This window comes from Theropithecus gelada, chromosome 12 (assembly GCF_003255815.1).
Source record: "Theropithecus gelada isolate Dixy chromosome 12, Tgel_1.0, whole genome shotgun sequence".
Classification (NCBI taxonomy): domain Eukaryota; kingdom Metazoa; phylum Chordata; class Mammalia; order Primates; family Cercopithecidae; genus Theropithecus; species Theropithecus gelada.
In genome coordinates this window covers 101,503,975-101,525,601 of record NC_037680.1, presented here as the reverse complement: position 1 = coordinate 101,525,601, position 21,627 = coordinate 101,503,975, and the positions used below count along the sequence as shown (strand labels likewise).

At 38.0% G+C, this 21,627-nt stretch overlaps 1 protein-coding gene across 4 annotated transcripts in view; it reads left to right on the top strand.

The window, feature by feature from the left end:
• The window catches only part of DOCK10 (dedicator of cytokinesis 10), a 279,740-nt gene that overhangs the window by 219,029 nt on the left and 39,084 nt on the right, over positions 1-21,627 (top strand). For all 4 annotated transcript variants that reach the window (XM_025404350.1, XM_025404349.1, XM_025404348.1 and 1 more), the window contains exons 28-39: positions 1,751-1,897; positions 7,594-7,677; positions 10,117-10,213; positions 12,434-12,478; positions 15,961-16,136; positions 16,263-16,379; positions 17,816-17,927; positions 18,526-18,647; positions 18,735-18,849; positions 18,937-19,003; positions 19,230-19,277; positions 19,849-19,950. In XM_025404350.1, the coding sequence (XP_025260135.1) occupies positions 1,751-1,897; positions 7,594-7,677; positions 10,117-10,213; positions 12,434-12,478; positions 15,961-16,136; positions 16,263-16,379; positions 17,816-17,927; positions 18,526-18,647; positions 18,735-18,849; positions 18,937-19,003; positions 19,230-19,277; positions 19,849-19,950 (1,232 nt within the window). The remainder of the gene's footprint in view (positions 1-1,750; positions 1,898-7,593; positions 7,678-10,116; positions 10,214-12,433; positions 12,479-15,960; positions 16,137-16,262; positions 16,380-17,815; positions 17,928-18,525; positions 18,648-18,734; positions 18,850-18,936; positions 19,004-19,229; positions 19,278-19,848; positions 19,951-21,627) is intronic.

Here is a 21,627-nt window from a genome sequence, read left to right as displayed (position 1 = left end):
ATTCTCCCACCTCAGCATCCCTAGTAGCTGGGACTACAAGCACGGCCACCAAGCCCAGCTAATATGAGAGAGAGCGAGAGAGAGAGAGAGAGATGACAGATAGAAGATAGATAAATAGATGATAGATAGATAGATAGTAGATAGATGATAGATAGAAGATAGATGATAGATGATAGAGATAGAAGATAGATAGATGATAGATAGTAGATAGATGATAGAGATAGAAGATAGATGATAGATAGAAGATAGATAGATGATAGATAGAAGATAGATAGATAGGTAGATAGATAGATAGATAGATAATGATATATATTTAGTAAAATAGGGTTTCTTCATGTTGCCCAGGCTGGTCTGGAACTCTTGGGCTTAAGTGATCCACCCACCTCAGCCTCCCAAAGTACTGGGATTACAGGCATGAGCCATTGTGCCCAGCCCTGATATTATCTTTTGACACCAAAGCATTCATAGTAAACTTTCCCCAAGCTATTTGTGGCGCCTGTAATCCTAGCTACTTGGGAGGCTGAGGTGGGAGAATCACTTGAACCCAGGAGGCGGAAGTTGCAGTGAGCTGAGATCACACCATTGCACTCCAGTCTGGGTGACACAGAAAGACCCTGTCTCCAAAAAAAAAAAAAAAAAAAAGGGCCGAGTCTGGGTTGGAAGAACTCAGCTGCCTCAAACATTCTCTTCATATGCAGGAGTCCAAACAGGAGGGATGGATTTCTGGACCTGAAATGGTCTTTTGGGATCCATAGAGCTTTATTCAGTGGATGTAATGTCATCTCACAGCCAAGCTCTTCTTTATCTTGACTTGTGAGGCTCCACTGGTGCCTCTTAACTATGTCTTATACTAGGACCAGGGAGTTAAAACTAGCTGGGACTCACCATGTATCAGAGGACATTTCAAACCAGTATCTGTACTCATTCAGTTATTCATTTATTAATTTCTTAAAGTTGTTTATTGGGGGAATTCCTAGTTGTAAAAAAATCAAAATAGTTTATTTTAAAATGAAATAGAGGGTCCAGGTGCGGTGGCTCACGCCTGTAATCCCAGCACTTTGGGAGGCCAAGGTGGGTCGATCACCCGAGGTCAGGAGTTCAAGACCAGCCTGGCCAACATGGCGAGACCCTGTCTCTACTAAAAATACAAAAATTAGCTGGGTGTGGTGGCAGGCGCCTGTAATCCCAGCTACTCGGGAGGCTGCGGCAGGAGAATCACCTGAACCCAGGAGGCGGAGGTTGCAGTGAGCTGAGATTATGCCATTGCACTCCAGCCTGGGCAACAACAGCGAAACTCCATCTCAAAAAAAATAATAATAATAAAATAAAATGAAATGAAATAGAGAACTACATGTCCAAAATATCTAGAATAATGTTCATTAAATCATTAATAGTAGCTATTCCCTGAGAGGGAAGGAGGGGAAGTAAGATGTGACAGGTCACAGAAAAGTTTCACGTTTTACTTTGTACATTGCTACATTGTTTCAATAGTTTGCAATTAATATTTATGATTGACTTTTATTATAAGGTGAAAATTTAATTGACCAAAATTGAAGGAAACATTAAATAAAAATGATGGAAATCATGACCTTGAAATTAAAAGGCTTCTATTTTATTATTGCTTTCAAGTTTTCAAAAGGATTCTTTTTATTTGATGACCTATAAAATAAAGTAAATCTTTCGATTGATATTTCCTCGGCTTAATATTTCACATGCCACATTATAAAGAAATAATCCATTCTTTCCTTAGCTTCCCCGGCCTCAGAGATTTCCTGAATCTTACCAAAATGAATTGGACAATCTTGTCATGGTCCTATCCGACCATGTGATTTGGAAATACAAGGATGCACTTGAAGAAACGAGAAGAGCAAACCACAGCGTTGCCAGATTTCTCAAGGTACAGTTATATGAGATCACAGTTCTATTCAAGGCCCCATGTTGGTGGATGCAAGATAGTCTAAACGTTCATCAGTTCACATCTTCATGTATGATGAAAAATCAAAACTAGCACTGTTAGATGAAAACTTTCATTTATACATCTTTCCTGCTTGAAATACTTTTTAATTTTTTTTTCCAATTTGAAGTTTTATTGAATAAAGACTAAGGTTAGAGGGCCGAGCGCGATGGGCCACGCTTGTAATCCCGGCACTTTGGGAGGCCGAGGCGGGCGGATCATGAGGTCAAGAGATAGAGACCATCCTGGCCAACATGGTGAAACCCCATGTCTACTAAAAATACAAAACTTAGCTGGGCGTGGTGGCACATGCCTGTAGTCCCAGCTACTCGGGAGGCTGAGGCAGGAGAATCACTTGAATCTGGGAGGCGGACGTTGCAGTGAGCTGAGATCACACCACTGAACTCTAGTCTGGTGACAGAGTGAGACTCCGTCTCACAGGAAAAAAAAAAAAAAAAGAAAACTAAGGTTAGAGCAAAGTATCCATTTGAGTGTAGTCAAATCATAGTACTTCTAAATATATTTGAAGAGAAAAAATGAAATTTTTAAAAGGGAAGCTGCACTACAGTAATATTGTCTCGGGCATTTCTGCCCTTGAAAGTGATGTTATAATGGCTTTAGGTCTGACAGTGATACCAAATAGCCACTTTTTGAAAACCTTCAGGAATTTAGCATTTTTGTTTATTATCTCCAGACTCTTTTTATTCTTTCTTTCTTTTTGAGACAGGATCTCACTCTTGTCACCCAAACTGGAGCACAGTGGCGTGATCACAGCTCCCTGCAGCCTCAGTCTCCCTGGGCTCATGCGATCCTCCCGCCTCAGCCTCCTGAGTAGCTAGGACCACAGACACACACCACCAAACCTAGCTAATTGTTGTATTTTTTGTGGAGACGGGGTTTTGCCAAGTAGCACAGGCTGGTTTCAAACTCCTGAGCTCAAGCGACTGGCCTCCCAAAGTGCTGGGATGAAAGGTGTGAGCCACCAAGTTTGACCCAGGCTGTTTTTTACATTATGAAAAGATCACACTGATCCCATGAAAGAAAAATTATCAAGTAAAGTATTGAGCAACTACTTACTAAACTGGATATGTATGGAAATTAGTTATATTTCATTGGGTTACAATCATTTATATTGAGCTGAGAGGAAAGAAATGCAAAGTCAAAGAAAAAACTAAGATACATAATTACAGTATACCATTTAACAGATGATGCATGCAGTTAGACAATAGTTTTCTGTGCCTCCTTCTTTTGTCTAACTCTTGACTACTGTAACCTTTATGAAGTCATCTGACTTGTTTCTTAATGGTAGTCACCAGAACTTATGGGTGGGTGTGAGAGGGTATAAATCAATGCTAATAATATACAGTTAAAAGCCTATAGAAGTAGAAAATGAGCCCAGCTTGTCAGTGGAGAGCTTTAATCCAGCCTAATTTCTTTTTTAATGTGTTAAAAACTATTTCAAATTATACACTATATGTGTTCTTACCCTGAATTTATTTTTTTCTTTAAGGTTTTGTCTCTGATTTTAACTTTTTCCTTGCTTCCAGAAAGAGACAAGAATGATAAGTGTTAAAGGGTTGAAAAGTTTACAGGGGGGAAAAATTACTGTAGTTTTCTACCACGTTTTAAGACCTATGGGAATAAGGTTTATTGCTATGCTAGTTGTTTACTAGGAAACTTGGAAAGAATTCTATATAGTTCAGTTTGCAAATAAAATATATTGCAAGAAACATCTGAAATATTCTTCCCTAAACTATAAAAAAATGACAGAGAAGCAAGTCTCTAAAAAAGGGAAGAGACCCCATAGTTGCCCTCCTTATTACTAATTTGAAGTTTTAATGGCATTTATTTGACACATAAAGTTAAAACAAAATTGGAACACTTATTAGATGAATCATTTGAACTAGGAGAGAAAAAAAGAAAGGAAAAGAAAGTGATTTTTGAAAATGTAAAACTGAACGTAGTCATTTGGTGCAAGTTCAATACATTTGAATTTTCAGCTGCTCAACACAGCCCACTCCCAGTGCTGATGTCATAAATCTCTTACATTTCCAGCAAACAGTAGTTGTTTGCTCAGTTGGGGCTTCAAATGACTGCTACCTCTTTTTGTTATTGAAGTCTACATTAGCAGTCAACTACTGTGAATTAGTCAACGTTGGAATTTAACAATTAAAATATTATTGTCACTCCACGGGTTGCTCAAAATTGGTCTCCAAGAATCAAGAAGAACCTCTGGGAACCAGTGTGTGGGCATGTAAAAATATTCTACGTTAAAAGGTAGCCTCCCTTAGCCCACATTATGGGAAAGTAGTATTTTTTCAGCAATTATGCCAAAAACCTGGTACATTTCTCAACTGTTCTCTCAGTGAAGTAGATAGGATTCAAATGAATGCAGCTTTTGTCATTTTTCTTTTTGCCACCCACCTGGGTCACAGCTCTACTTATCTGAACATACCTATTTAGACACTCTCTTTATGAAGCACAATACCAAGATGGGAGCAAAGACGGATTCATTCTGATTTTTATTTTCCTGATTGGATAGCCATATCTTTTAGCCCTTTCGCCTGACTAACCACTGCTTTGTTTCAATGAGATTTTGAAAACCATTTGGAAATCACCTAATACTAGAGAGAGACTTGGTTTGTTAGCAAAACATGTTTAAAGAAACATCTGTGGTATTTCTCTCTAAATACCAGATAAGGATGGATAAGCAAGTCTCTAAAAAGGGAAAACCCTTCACATCTCCTCTACTTGGCTTAAATAGTCTGTGCTTTTGGAACAAATGAATGTTTTCCATAGAGCTCCTCTGTGCAAAATTTGCTGCTGGTGGCACATGAGCTAAAGGTCTAATACGGGGGCGAAGGAAAAGCGTCCAAGGTGAAAAAGAAAATGGGGCGGGGAGGGGCAGTGGTTTTGTAAATTATATAAGGAAAGGACAAGACATTCATGTGGTTTGTTTTGAAATGTGAAGGTTCATAACTCATCTCCCAACCAATTGTGAAGTAAAATTCTCATTGCTCTCACAGTTGGTGAAATAAAATAAATAAATTTTTTATTATCATATATTTTAACAGATAATTTAGAATATTTGGTCCTTAGTTTATTCAACCAAACTGTGAAAAAAGTTTGGTAGGGTATAAGTTATCCTCTAAATTAAGAGTCTGCACACTTTTTATGTAAAGAGCCAAATACTAAATATTTTCAGCTTTGTAAGCCATACAGTCTCTGCCACAACTACCCAACTCTGCAACTGCAGCACAAAAACAGTAATTCGCCATACACAATATGTAAAGGACTGAGTGTGACTGTGTTCCAGTAAAACTTTTATTTAAAAAAAGAATGGCAGTGGGCCAGATTTGGCCCATGGGGCATAGTTTACCAAAACCTGCTACAATTTATTTTCTATTAATATAAAAGATGAATATAAATTATCTTAAAACGAAATGAGAGAGGCCCCTCCAGGCCTCAGCCATAAGCAAGAGAGCCACTGCCCCTGGGGGTCAAGAGGATGCTAAAACAGATCAGATTCAGGGGGCCCAGGGCAAGAGGGACACACTACACTTGGTGAAGCCAGACCTGAGGGAGGGCTTTTTGCACGAAGACAGCTGACTCTGGAGACCTTTCACCCTAGGAATGACCCCCTTTCACCCTCACTGCCCCTTGGAAAGAGGATGCCAAGCTGACCACATCGAAGGTCTTTCTTCACAGTCAAGAAACCTCAAGTTGATTCTTCTACTCCCCAGCACCACTTTCTCCCCACAGTCCCCATTTATGAGTGCTGGAGACAGGTCTCCTTCCAAGTTCACAGGTCTTATCTGCAGAGTAGCTGCCATAGTCTCTGGGATGTAGCAGTCACCATCCCTACTCTGGACTAGTTCAAAGACAGGACTCTCCAGTCCCTCCTTCATGCAGTCAAACAGCCCTGCATCTTTGCCAAAGACTTCCCCAGGGCTCCTTTCTCCTTCTCTTTCTTGGGAAGTTTCTAGAGCATAGAGATGTGCTGGGTGGTCTTCCTCTCCTCTGTAAGATGAGGCAGGGCCCCTGATATTCCAAAGGTGGCCAGGTTGGGACTTCCTCCTGCAAATGGAGAGCCTGGGAGACAGGAGCCAGCTCAGTGCAGAAGGCACCAAAGCCCCTTTCCTTCCCCCTCCCCATTTGGCTCTGTCTTTTTAGGCTATGATTATACTGTGGTGTCTACCTCTCTCCCACTATTCTATTGAGACTTGTGAGGACTCGGAAGCCATTAACTTTTTACTGAATGAAGAATTGTTGAAAGAACTAAAATTTATATTTAAAATGAAAATATAGATGAGGCCATGTACTAACACAGTCATGAATAGGTACATTTAAAAATTCAAAAGAAAGTAAAGAAAAATTGAAAGGAAAAACAAAACAACAATATAACTGACCTAACAATTCGAAGAACAACTTTGGAGAAAATAGCTCTTGTCTACACACAGGTGTATTTCAAGAGGAGACTTTTCACTTGGTCCACTCTCCATTAGCAAGATTTTATGTGTAGTCCTGTCTGAGAAAAGAGAGTTGTGAGTAAAACTGAGGAGAGATTCCAAGAAATGCAAAACCACTTTAATGGACCATCCTGGACTCTTTGGACAAGAAAGAAGCACTCCACACTAGCTGTGGAATTTTCCCAAGCAGCATGTTGACTCACACCCACGTGGGTGAATAGAATGAGACTCACACACCAAGTGATGAGCTGCAGATCCACTGTGGGAGACACCTGCTCTAGTGCCTCCCCAGATCCTACATTGGGAACTATGGTCCCTTCCTCCTGCTCCACACTTTGCCTATGCAGTCTTTGGCCACGGTAGCTTGGTTACTGGTTACATGACCATCCATCTTTTAGAGAGACAGCAAGTGCTCCTCCAAGCCTACTTACTGTTTAAGACTCTCCTTGATACAGTAAAGAGAAATTTGACCACAGAATAAGACAGGTAGTGAGCAGCTCACTGATAGAAATATTAGGATCTCTTTCCTTTGGCCTTGAAATGCAAGCTTCCTCAGCTGATAAGGAGAGGAGCTACTCTGTTGAAAGGGCCCAGTGAGATTTAAAAGGCTTTCCTGACCCATCTCTACCACTCCTCATTATGACCCAGTGTATACAGGAGAAGATCTACAACCTCAGAAGTGTGAAATAGAATTACTAAAAGAAAATAATAAAATGTAACTAAGTGGTTAAAAAAGTAGACAACCAAAAGCTAAAGCTTTCTGTATAAAAAAGAAGGGGCTATAATATTTCATTGCAAAGCTCCAGTGACATTTTATAAAATCAATAAATCTAGATTTGTAGCTTTCTGATTGATATTTTTGTTTTGTTCAGTTATACTTTCATTTTGTTTCTCTTTCAACTTTTCTGTTTTCTTCTGAATTTTTAAATGTACCTATTCTCTGTTAGTATATTGCCTCATTTCATTTTCATTTTTAATATAAATTTTAGTTATTTTAGTTGCCATATGTGGATGACTGCTTAAACATATTTAGGAGATTTCTAAAATACCTAATTATACAACACATTTAGTTCAGTGTTATTTTACCTCAATATATTTAATCATATTTTCTAAAATCTTTAATAGATTCTTCAAGTAAAAGTTTTTGAATTTAGAATTTATCTATTTTAGCGTTGCTTTACATTTATGGACCGAGGATATGTGTTTAAGATGGTCAACAATTACATCAGCATGTTCTCCTCCGGTGACCTCAAGGTAAGAACCATGTACAGGAGTGATCGTTTTCTAAACTATGGCATTGTAAATAAATAAAGTAGTCTCTGTGGATACCTGCTTAAGTCATTAACCTATCCATTCTCTGTATCAGAAAGTGATTTCTACGCTAAGGAGAGGCAGCCTTTTAATGGTTCATCTGCTGAGTATGCCTACCAAGTCCTCCCTTAATGCGGACAAAGGAGAGTGGAATGAAAGTGTTTACATTTCATTTCTATTTCCTGTGGGTGGTGAAGAGAATGGCTCTTTGTAGCTACAATTCCTACAGTCCAGTTTGCCCTAGACTGGCTTGGTTTTAGCACTGAAAGTCCTACTTCCCTGGAAACCTTTAAGTCCTGGGCAAAATGGGACAGTTGAATGCCCTACCCAAATAGGGGTATATGTTGGGGAGATGTAAAGAGAACTCTAGAGCAGTGGTTCCTAGACCAGAGAGGTAGCATCACTTGGGAACTGAACTGCTGGTAATGGAGCCCAGAAGTCTGTTTTAACAGGACCTCTAGGTGATTCTTACACACTCTCAGGTTTGAGAACCACTGAGCTATGGTTATGACATATGCTGGAGAGAACTTAGACTGGAAATGGGCCAGATGATGAAAGTTGGATCAATTACTGTTCTTTGGGTTGCAAGCAACAGAAACTGACTCCAATTTGAGCAAAAGGGAATTGACTGGGAAGGTATTGGGAGTAAATAGCATTGATGAAGCAGCTGCAGAAGCAGGCTTTGAAAAGAGCAGGGGCCAAGCCTTTTCAAGCACAAGGAATACAGTCATGCGTCACTTAATGACAGAGACACGTACTGAGAAAAGCATTGTTAGGCAATTTCATCACTGTGTGATTATCACTGAGTGTACTTACACAAACCCAGTTGGTATATATCCTACTCCATTATATAGCTCTGTTCTCATTGTATGGGACCACCATTGTATATATGGTCTGTCTTTCACCAAAATGTTATGTGGGGCCTGACAATAATTGCAAATGAAGAACCATTTGGCCAGGGTGCTGCTGCATCTGCTTAAATGAATCAACTGAAGCCATTTTCTCCCCCCAACACTCTGCTTCAGATTCACCTTCCATAGAGGAAGTGTGGGAGCAGCCTGCTTTGGGTCACATGCTTGCCTCTTTAGGAGGGAAGACAGGGCATATGAATTAATAATTCTCTGTTATCCTTTACCCACTGTGAAGGAGGCCAGTCCTCAAGGGGAAAGTATCTAGGTATTTGAAAAGAACAATAGATTTAGACCAGCCAAAAATAAATAATGAGATTCTTACAGCCTTTCATGTCATGCTTAGGTGCTTAAATATTATTTTTGGGAGATGGGGTGCAGTGGAGATTTACTTTTGACCGGAGTTACATGATTTTATGTCATTTGGTTTTGAAAATCCAATTCTCCCTCTAAATATTTTTTTGAAAGTATATTCTTCATTTGTGCTCCTCTCATGCATGAAATTTGCAGAATATCCATTTAATTGCATCAGACCTAAATTATATATTTTCAAAGACCAAACAGAATATTCTCAGTGTAAAATAGTTAAAATATAATAATGCTCCTGTTCACTTTGATGTACAAAAGTTTAAGTCAAATACTATCCTTTTTGAAATGGCAGCATTTTAATTTATTAACTAAAGTTGCCACAAGATATAATTCTAAAATATCTGAGTAAATGGGATATATTTTATTTTGTGAGCTGAGATTAGTGAATATAATGATGATCATCGAACTTAGTCTTAAAACATGGTTACTTAGCATGCATAAGAGTGAAAATAGAGCGGTTAGGAACATGCTAATTTTTCCTACTGATGTGGCTTTTCTTGACTTCTGTGTTACAGTAGACTTTGACTGTGCCTGGACTCCATTTATCTCTGTCTAACTCAAACATTATTGGAAAGACAGACTTATTTCCAAGGGCAGGGAGGAAAGAGGAATTAAATAATGTATTATGAGAACATGTAGCATACAGAGTTTCACTCTAATTTTATGTGATACACACCATTGTCTTCCTTAGCTCTGGATGGTAGGAGCTCATTGTAGAGGTCTGTTTCATTATCTGAGTGTAGTCTTTGAGAGAATTCTGTGCATGTGTTACAGCAGAAATTTTTTTCAGAATAAATGTATCATGGTATATGCTAAAAGAAGCTACAAAATACGACTCAGTAGGATCTTATCTCATAGAAGCTACACGTAGGTTACAAATGGGATTATCTCCTGAGGAGGCTGTGACCAGTTTCCAAAAGTAGGGAGCTTAACTACAGTTCAGAGGGGACAAAATCCTTTCAACCTAATTACCTAGTGGTCCCACAAGTGTACGGTAAACACTTTTTCTTTTTAGGGATAAGATTCAAGTGCAGATTTTGTTTGTTTGTTTTTATTCAGTTTCTTGGTCTGTAAGTCATAGTCATTTAGTTTGCCTCTCTTTCAGACCTTGTGTCAGTATAAATTTGATTTTCTTCAAGAAGTATGTCAACATGAACACTTTATTCCTTTGTGTCTGCCCATAAGATCAGCAAACATTCCAGGTAATAAAATTCCCAGAATTTTCATCAGTTCCTGCAAAGTGAATGCTTTTGTTTGTTCGTTTTACCTTTTATTATTATTTTCCTGTTTCCTCAGTCATAATTTTGTTTATCAGACCCAGGTAATCAGAATTAAATTAAAATGCAAAAGAAGTTGTTGGCATGTGGTGATGAATGCAGCTTCATATTCCTCAATTTTTGTGTGTTTCTCTTTTTATTAAAGAGAAGGCCAACAAAATTATAAACCTGATGATTGTAAATCAAATAATTTGAACCTAGAGGCACCTTGCTGACTCCAAAAGACAGCTTTCCTTTGATTTTGAGACATAAAATTATAGGAAGGAGAAGTACTATATATATAATTTACAAATATTATATATAAAAATACATATGTGTTATGGCAGAGAGTATTACCCATGTAGACATCAAAAACTAACCAAACATCAAGATGCAAATAAAATAATAAAATTATTTAGGAGCATGAAATACTTTATTACCAAGCAAAGAGTAAACTATTTATGAGGTACAGTTTTTTTCTGGGGGTGGGGTTTGTTTTGTTTTTGAGACAGAGTCTCACTCTGTCACCCAGGCTGGGAGTGCAGTGGCGTGATCTTGGCTCACTGCAACCTCTGTCTCCCAGGTTTGAGCGATTCTCCCACCTCAGCCTCCTGAGTAGCTCAGACTACAGGGGTGTGCCACCTCACCTGGCTAATTTTGGTATGTTTAGTAGACAGGAGGTTTCACCATGTTGGCTAGGCTGGTCTCCCAACTCCTGACCTCAGATGATCCGCCTACCTCAGTCTCTCAAAGTGCTGGGATTACAGGTGTGAGCCACCACGCCCAGCCGAGAGGCATATTTGCTTTGATATTCACAAACGCAAGCACTAAGATTTGTAGAGAGCCTCCTTATACTTCCTTAACCTATTAGCTTACACTAGTATTCTGGAGGGAAAATTACATTATCAAGCCTATAAAAGTTTTGCTATTTTAATCTTAAATATAATCTATATAATATTATTCCAATTTTTTCTAATTTATGAAGCATATTTCATAGAAAATAGGGTAGAAATGATATATTAGATAATAATGCTTTAAGGTTTTTACTTTGTTCTGAATTTATTTTTGTTTTATAAATTAGTGACAAGTTATTATTGGTTAGCCAGGCTGATTGAGATAGTCAAGATGACCAAATCTTTATTTGGGCTTATTGTGTTAGTCCATTGTCACACTGCTATAAAGAACTACCTAAGACTGGGTAATTTATGAAGAAAAGAGGTTGAATTGACTCACAGTGCCATATGACTGGGGAGCCCTCAGGAAACTTACAATCAAGGCAGAAGGTGAAGGGGAAGTAAGGACCTTCTTCATATGGCGGCAGGAGAGAGAAAGGGAGAGAGCAGGAAGTGCCACACTTTAAAACCATCGGCTCTCAAGAGAACTCACTTACTGTCATGAGAACAGCATGGGGGAAACCGTCTCCATGATCCAATCACCTCCCACCAGGTACCTCCCGTAACATGTGTGGATTACAATTCAAGATGAAATTTGGGTGAGAGCAGAGAGTCAAACTATATTACTTACTACTAGTCAGTAGCTCAGAGAAAATCCTGATAGTCTCTTTGTAGATCTGATACTATAAATAATGAACATAAAAATATGTTTCATAGTAGGCAAAGTTCTGATAGAAAAATAGATGCTCAAGTAGAAGGCTAACAATTAGAATAATTCTGCTCATGACTCTTTTTTAAGAGAACAAATAGGCTGGGTGTGATGGCTCATGCCTGTAATCCCAGCACTTTGGGAGGTCGAGGCAGGCAGATCACCTGAGGTCAGGAGTTTGAGATCAGCCTGGCCAACATGGCAAAACCCCGTCTCTACTAAAAATACAAAAATCAGCCAGGCGCAGTGGTGGGCACCTGTAATCCCAGCTACTTGGGAGACTGAGGCAGGAGAATCGCTTGAATCCAGGAGGCGGAGGTTGCAGCCAGCCAAGATCGTGCTACTGCACTCCAGCCTAAGCGACAGAGCCAGACTCTGTCTCAAAAAAAAAAAAAAAAGGAAACAAATAACCTAAGACATTCTCCTTGAAAATTGGCAATACTGAAGACTCACATTTTAAAATAATATAGTTTAATTGTTCAGTATAAACTACACATAATGAATCTATATGTATCTGAGTATGTATATGTATATATCTGAACTTTTTATTTATATTAAATTCAGATCCTTTGACACCTTCAGAATCAACTCAAGAGTTACATGCATCAGGTAAGTGATTATTACCTTATCTAAGCATCAGTAACCACCTAGTAATCCAGTAATATTGACAACTATAAATACTATAAATTTCCAGCTTCTGGGTGCTCATAAGTATTCATATATTTAATATCATATAATAAAAATATTCAAAAAGTTGACTGAATTGTTTTCTTGTCACAGATAGCTTAATGATTGCCTAATTTCAATTCTTTCATATTTTATTCTCCAGAGGTTGGAAATATTTTTTAATTTCCCAAAGCATTTGAAATTTCCTTAATTTGTATCATAAATGAAATTCCCAGATATATATAACAACATGCTTGTTCAATGTAACTGACTTTATTTGATACGTGTCTTTTCCTAAACCACAACCTGGTCTGATCAATCTTGTTAAGACAGAGGATATTAGTATAAGTTTATTTTATCTGAAATAGGTTAGTAACTTAAAATGGTCTAGGCAAACCTTTTCTGTAGTCATAGATGGGAGTTTAAAAGTTGTGTTCTATTCCTGGATCTTCAGTATTATGATGTCACTAAGAAATTTATTTAACCTGAAGCCCTGTGAATTTCCATATTCAGTAGCTTCTTTATGTACTAAAAAAGTCAGTATGTTTAATTTGCTATTGGTCATCTATGAGCTGGAATATTCTAATAGTTAATTATATAATCATACCTCCCTTATGGGTTGTCCTGCAGATCAAATGGGATAATGCACATAAAGTGCTTAGCCTAGTGCTAGCAGACGGCAGGTTGTATACATGGGTGCCAGTACTACTGTTTTCCCCCAGCCTTACTGAGGTAAAATTGACAAAAATTGGGCGCAGTGGCTCACGCCTGTAATCTCAACACTTTGGGAGGCCGAGGCAAGCAAATCACTTAAGGCCAGGAGTTCAACATCACCCTGGCTAACATGGCGAAACCCCATCTCTACTAAAAATAGAAAAATCAGCTGGGCGTGGTGGTACATGCCTGTATTCTGAACTTCTCGGAAGGTTGAGGCACAATAATCGTTTGAACCCTGGTAGCAGAGGTTGCAGTGAGCCAAGATTGTGCCGCTGCACTCCAGCCTGGGCAACACAGCAAGACTCTGTCTCAAAAAATCATAATAATTTTATATATTTAAGGTGGAAAACATGATGTTTTGATATATGTGTGCATTGTGAAATGATTACTACAATCAAGCAAACACCTCATATAGTTTTATGTCTGTACGATTAAAATAATTAAGGTCTACTCACTTAATAGATTTCAAATATACAATATTGTATTATTAATGATTCTTACTATGCTACATATTTGACCTCCACAATTTATTCATCTTATAACTGAAAGTTTGTATCCTTTGACTAAAATCCACCTCCCATTTCTCCCATTCACCAGCCCATGGCAACCATCTTTCTATTCCGTGCTTCTATGAGTTTAACTTAATTTTTTTTGTAGAAACTTATGGGAGTACAAGTATAATTTTGTTACATACATAGATTGCATAGTGGTGAAGTCAAGGCTTTTAGGATATCCATCATCCAAATAATGTACTTTGTACCTATTAAGTAGTCTCTTATTGTCCACCAGAGCTTGACTTCTTTAGATTCCACATATTAACTGGGATCATGCAGTATTTGTCATTCTGTGTTTGGCTTATTTCGCTTAGCATAATGACTTTTAGGTTCACTTGCATTGTCACAAATGGTGGGATTTTCTTTTTTGAGGCTGAATACTACTCCATCGCATGTATATACCATTTTTAATCCATTCATCTATGGATGGTCACCTAGGTTGTTTCCATAGCTTGGCTATTGTGAATAATGCTGCAACGTATCTCTTCAACATAATGATCTGAATTCTTTTGGATATATACCCAGAAGTTGGATTGCTAGATCATATGGTAGCTCTAGTTTTGTTTTTTTGAGGACCTTCTATACTGTTTTCTATAATGAACGTATTCCACCAACCGTGTACAAGGGTTCCCCTTTCTTTACACCCTCACCAACACTTGTTCTCATTTGACTTTCTGATAATAGCCATCCTAAAAGGTATGAGGTAATAGTGCGTTGTGGTTTTGATTGGCATTTCCCTGATGATCAGTGATATTGATATTGAGCACTTTTTCTGTATCTTTTGGCCATTTGTATGTCTTCTTTCAAAAAATGTCTATTCAGATCCTTTGCCCATTTTTAAAATTTGGTGGGGTTTTTGTTTGTTTGTTTGTTTGTTGCTATTATGTCATATGAGTTCCTTGTAGAGTTTGGATATCAGCCCTCATCAGATATATGGTTTGCAAGCATTTTCTCCCAATCTGTAGTTTGCTTTTTCATTTTGTTGATTGCTTCCTTTGCTGTCCAGAAACTTCTTAATTTTATATAATCCTACTTATTTTTGCTTTTATTGACTGTGTTTTTGGGGTGATATTCATAAAATCATTGTGAATGCCAGTGTCAAAGAGCTTTCTCCCTATGTTTTCTTGTAGGTGCAAGTACTACTATTAATTGTTACATTTTAAAAACCCTTTGGACAATTTGAATAAATCCACTATTACTGGAAATTTTAACATTCTTTTCTCTATAATCCAGGCTCAAAATTTGGCAGTGCCTTTCTCTCCCCTTGCTCCCTCACATACTTAAGTCAACTTTTCCTAGTGATTTACCACTCAGTTTCTGCTACCCCAGCCCAGATATCACGTTGTCACTTGTCCCCTCCCTCCCCCATTGCTACAATGTCCTGTACTGTATCCCTCACCCCACATCTCCCCACAGTCTAATTATTTACACCCTGCCACACCATATTAATAAGTCAGTAAAGCATGAGCTTTATCAGGGCACTGATCTCAAAGCTGTCCGTGTGTTAACATTTCTTACAGAATTAAATACAAATGGAGAGGGACCTAGATGGCAGCTAAGGAAATTGTACTGTTCTCCATCATCTAGCCCCAGCCTCTCAAGCCTAATTCTCTCACCATTCCTCTTTTAGCCATTGTGCTTATTGATTCCCACATACCCGTGCTCCCCTCCATACCTGCTCCCTTCCATACCTGTGCTTTCAGAATTCTGTGCCATTGAAAATCCAACGGCTTCTCCCAGCCTCCTGTCCCTTCCACTACCTCCATCTGTTCCCATAAAGATCTGCACCTCCAAATTTTAAGTATCCTCAAAGGCTCATCTTGATGGATTCCTACTCATATCCTGATTCCTCCAAGCAGAAAATGTGTTTTCCCCTGTCAGCTCTTGTAATCCTGTAAATATGCTGTATTATGGGATTCAAAAGTTGATGTCGTGTGTTAGTTTGTACCTGTATTTGTGTTTGTATACACAGAATAGTCCCCTTACTGAATGCTCCTTGAGGATACAACACACCTCATTTCTGTAGCAAGACTGTATTCCTGAATCCCTCCTAATGGTGGAAGAAGTTGATGGTAGTTGTTTGGTGTATCTGTCTCAATTATAAAGTGATCATTTGATTTTCAATAACATGAGTTATTTTCCTTCCTCACAAAGATATGCCTGAATATTCAGTCACAAATGAATTTTGTCGCAAACACTTCTTAATCGGAATTCTGCTCCGAGAAGTTGGCTTTGCCCTGCAGGAAGACCAAGATGTCAGACACTTAGCTTTAGCTGTCCTAAAAAATCTAATGGCTAAGCATTCGTTTGATGATCGATACAGAGAGCCAGTAAGTGATCTTCCTTTCTCCCTTCCCTAAACACCATTTAATGGCTCACTGCATTAAATGCATATGAAACCGACAAGCCTATTGATTTTTATGTGAATCATTTCTTTTGGCTACCTTTTCACCTAGAGAAAGCAGGCCCAGATAGCAAGTTTATACATGCCCCTATACGGCATGCTTCTGGACAATATGCCAAGGATTTATCTGAAGGACCTGTATCCTTTTACTGTCAACACATCTAATCAGGTACGTTTGCACAATAAGTCGCATTTCGATGTTAATAAGGAATTTGTCTTTTTAAAATTATTTTTTGCCCTGGGTAACCATTTCTTCTCATCTGTGAACATACTAGGCATTGAACAACACTTTCTGCTACGTACTCACATCGATGGGTCATTTGTTCCAGATATGTCCCTTTAGCCTTCCGCCTGATCCACCCTTCAACATTAGGCTTTCATTTCCCTCTGTTCTCTGTATCAGTTTCCAATTCTTTCCAGCTTTTACAGTTTCCTCTGTTGCAATCATGGCCCCTTCCTCAGTGCACACCTTCTCCTACCACTGTCTACATTACTTACATCCCCACCTGGTGTCAGAATAAATAGCCAAGTGCCTTATTTGTAGTCACAACCCAGGAGTGACTACAATCCTTCCTCCACGGAGGCACCACAGTGACTACACACAATCCACTAGAGATCTGTTGCCTGTGTTCTAATCTCAGATGAAATAACCCACTGCTGAATCCAGTATCTAATGAAGGTATTACCATCTAGGAGTTAGTAGCTATGCCTATGGATTTTTTTTTTTTTTTACCTTGTTCAAATCCCAGCAGTATCAGTGACTATCTGGGTGGCTGGAGATTAGTCAGCCAACCTCCTTAAGACTCCATTTCCTTCATTATAATATGGAATAAAATACCTAAATCACAGTGTCTTTATGAGGATTAAATTGTATACTAGAAAACATTTATTATAGAGCCTGGCAAACAATAAATATTTAAAATGTAGTTGTAGGCCAGGTATAGTGACTCACATCTCTAATCCCAGCAACTTTGGGAGGCCAAGATGGCAGGATCACTTAAGGCCAGGAGTTCAAGACCAGCCTGGGAAACACAGCAAGACCCCACCTCTACAAATAAGAAATTTTAAAAATTAGCTGGGCGTGGTAGCACATACCTGTAGTCCCAGCTACTCAGGAGGTTAAGGGCAGGAGGATCCCTTGAGTCCAGAGGTTGAGGCTGCAGTGAGCTATAATCATGCCATTGCACTCTAGCCTGAGTAACAGTAAGTTCCTGCCTCTTAAATAATGAAACAGAATAATTAAAACAAAATAAAATGTAGTTGACAATAATAGTAATGTACATAAGATAACTCATGGTAATAATGATATCCATGATGTGATCCATGAATATATCCATAACCAATCCAGCCATGTGGTCTACATATCTGTATCTAAAAGACTGTTTCTACAACATTGTAAAAAAGTCACATAAATCAAATTATAACTACAAGTATGGTTTTGGCTGTATTTGTTTTCACTGCCTACTTTAGCAGAAAACCTTTGAGGGGATATAAAAGAACAAATTAAATATCACTTAATTGGAAGTGTACTGAAGATGGCATATGTGGGTTAACAATGTTGAAATACTGTGATTCCCATTAATCTTTACTATACTTTGAATACAGGGGTCTAGAGATGATCTAAGCACCAACGGCGGATTTCAAAGCCAGACAGCTATGAAACATGCAAACTCTGTGGATACATCATTTTCTAAAGATGTTTTAAATTCCATAGCAGGTACTTGAGATCTTCTGAGATCACTTATTTTTAACACTCATCCATGTTTACATTGTATATCATTGTGCTTTTTACTCAGTCCATAATTTATTATGCATAAGCTATGTGGCAAAGTATACTACATTTATACAACCAGAGTCTTTTTAACATATTTCTTTGAATTCCATCCAGTGACTTCCTCTTCTACTTAGTGTTCATTATTACTTGGCTTGAGGAGCAGCCTACTTAGATGTTATCAAATTACTTTATTCTGGAAACCATCTTTAAGTTTTCACTGCAGACAGCCTTTTAAAATATAATGGATTTTCAACTTCAAGGATTATTTTTAAGAACTGTTTTGGAAATGTCATTTCAATTTCTCATAAACAATCAGAAGTTGAAAGCTCCTTCCCAAAAGTATCTTTATGAACTTTTACTAAAGCATTTTTAAAACAAGAGCTATCTTGAATGCCAGTCCCAGGTGCTGTTATGTTGGTCTTTCACAACACTGCTGCCACCTCAGTAATCAACATCGTTTTGGTTCATCATGTGAAGCTTTTGTGTGTGTGTGTGCCCATACATCTCATTACCATATATGTGCTGTGGCTTGTGTTTACAGCATTTTCATCAATAGCTATTTCTACAGTAAACCATGCTGACTCCAGAGCATCTTTAGCAAGTCTTGACTCCAATCCAAGTACCAATGAGAAGAGCAGTGAGAAGACGGACAACTGTGAAAAGGTACGGCTTCCCTCTCAAACCTACTGATCATTACAAGGCAGACGTCACTCACTCTCACTCAATCCTGATTGGTTCTTGAATTCCCAGATCCCAAGACCCTTGTCTTTGATTGGCTCAACTCTTCGATTTGACAAGTTAGATCAAGCAGAAACCAGGAGTCTCCTGATGTGTTTTCTTCACATTATGAAAACGATTTCGTACGGTAAATAGAACTCTTTAAAATTAATTTTTTTGAAAAAAGGAAAAAGAAAACCTGCAGATTCTCATGCTACGTGGTGTTTCCTTTTAGAGACTCTGATTGCCTACTGGCAGAGAGCTCCCAGTCCAGAGGTGTCCGACTTCTTCAGCATCTTGGAGTAAGTTTTAGAGTTGATGACATAACACTTTTTTCTGGAAATTTCTAAATAGTCCACTATACCAAGTTTCATTCAAGAACCCATATAGTAAGTTATCAATAATAACACATGAACTATTTAAAGAAAATTTAATATTTTTATTTCAATATACTTAGATGAACAGTTTATATAATGAAAGAATATGAATAATTATAACGTGGTTTTTTGTTTTTTTTTTCGTTTCTAGCGTTTGTCTTCAAAATTTCAGATACCTAGGAAAACGCAACATAATAAGGTAATAATTTTAAATTCCAATAGGTGAATCTGGTCTTTTAAAAAGCATATGACATGTATTAACGTATCAGGTTAGAGTTACAAATATACGTTAGAAATCTAAAATGCAAATAAGGATTGTTAGGTTGACTTCACATTAGACACAGAAGTTTGAAGATTGCCTCATACACATTGTAGATCTAGGAATAGTTCATGTTATCTAGGGAGAAAAGCACAAAAGCACAAATTTTTGAAAGAAAACCACATTTCATGTATCTTCAGAACGAATTTATCATTATATAGATATAACTTGGAAGATACCTATTTCAGAAGACATTTTCAGTAAACTAAAAGAAAAAAGTAATCTGGAATAACTTTGCATTGTCATCATTTTCTTATGAGATAACAATGTTTGAAGCACCTTCACTAAATCCCAATTTCTGATTTCCAAAGGAAAACAGGGTTTTATTTTTGACTAATTCACAGCATGTGAAATATTTCATTGTGCAGTAATCATTTTGTCAGTTGCCATTCATTTTTATATGTAAATTACAAACACTGAGCTATGATTAAAACTTCCATTTTCATTGCAGAAAAATTGCTGCTGCATTTAAATTTGTGCAGTCCACCCAGAACAATGGAACTCTCAAAGGATCCAATCCTTCCTGCCAGACATCAGGTCTCTTGTCACAATGGTAATGTCACATTTGCTTGGTATTTAAAATTATATATAGCTCTGTGTGTGTGTCTGTATATGCACATGTCAGAGGACACACGCACGCACACACACACACACACACACATATTTCTATTTATATATTCAAACCAAGTGCAGATTTCAAATAACTATGTGTCTATCTAAAGAAACTTCCTAGATACTTTACTGTCTGCCTTACTGGCTGGTAAAGACCAAAGACATATGTGTGCACTTAGAGCACAATCCCTTGCATAGACTGAACATTAATGAGTATTTTCATTTAACGAAACCTGAGACCTAGGCCCAATAAATGCCTCTTTTAATGCTAGCTAATCTTCCAGTGACAAACCAAAATGTGGGATCATGTCTTCCTAGGCTTTTCAGTAATTATAATATTTTTGCAATGTTCTTGAAGCTGAAATTGTTTCTTAAAGGGTCAAAGGCAATGAGGAAGTCCCATAACCTCACTTTAGATTTCCTAGTCATTAGACTGATTTGACTAGCAGATAGGACCTGGAGATCATCCCTCACCAGCCTAACCAATGGGAAACACTTGCCCTGAAATTCTACCTAGAGCTCCTCTGGGTCTCGTAAATGAGAAGTCTTTGCTAAAATTATCCCCACTTTGATTTATTCTTCCCAGAGGTATCATCATAATATATATTATGAATATTTTAGAAAGGATTTTAGAAAGAAATATGAAAGTAATACATAGCAAATAAATCATAAAATAAATTTTGCCTCCCTCCATGGGAATCCTTTGAAATTGCCCCCTTGTGAAAAGTAAATGAAAAAAAAAAATGTAATGGACATTTTTTGCAAATAATAACAGAATAGAAGAAAATAAAGAATTAGTTTCCATGTTTAATAATAGTGAGCCACCTGAGGTCACTCAAGTTTTGTAGATGGGTGGTGGGTTAGATTTCAGGCTGCTCCTGAAACATCTGGATGGGTCCTGGCCATTTCTGTCCCTCACATCCTAGAAACCAGGGCTTTTCCTCCACAAGTTCAGTCTGTACTACACTCAAAACCTAGAAATAAGCCAATCCAAATGCCTAAGGCCTACAGCCAAGGAATCACTCACTCTTTTTAGCTGCAGGAATGACCCAGGCTCCCCTGGCTATTGAAAGCCAAAGTCACATCTCCTGGGCCTCCACCCATCCAGGTTTTCGGATTTAGCCAGAACCAAAACAGCCTTTAAGAGTGGGAGAAAGAGTCATTTTTAGGTTAAGGCCTAAAGAAGGAATTAGGAAATACTTCAGGGTATTTCCAAATGCTGCTTTCTTTACATAAGTGTTTTTATAAATAGTTTTTATGACAGCACATATCCCAAGAATTATCAACCTATTTCCTTGGCCAAATGATAAAGTCAGGAGTAGGAAATATTCCCACTGCCACAGTAACACTGGCTTATTTTTCCCAGCTGGAAATGCCATGGGGTGTTGAATGAGTCATTGCAGGCCATTGTCATTGCCCTGGAAGCACAGATGCACAGAAGTCCTTCAACTACCTAACTCCCACAACCATCACATGTCAGCCCCCTGTGGACATGACACCAATGAAATGACAAATCAACAGGAATGTCCAAATACAAATACCTCGGAAAGCAAGGGTTGTTTTAGAACCTGATTTTACACTTTATCTCTCTCTTTTTTTTTTTTTTTTTTTTTTTTTG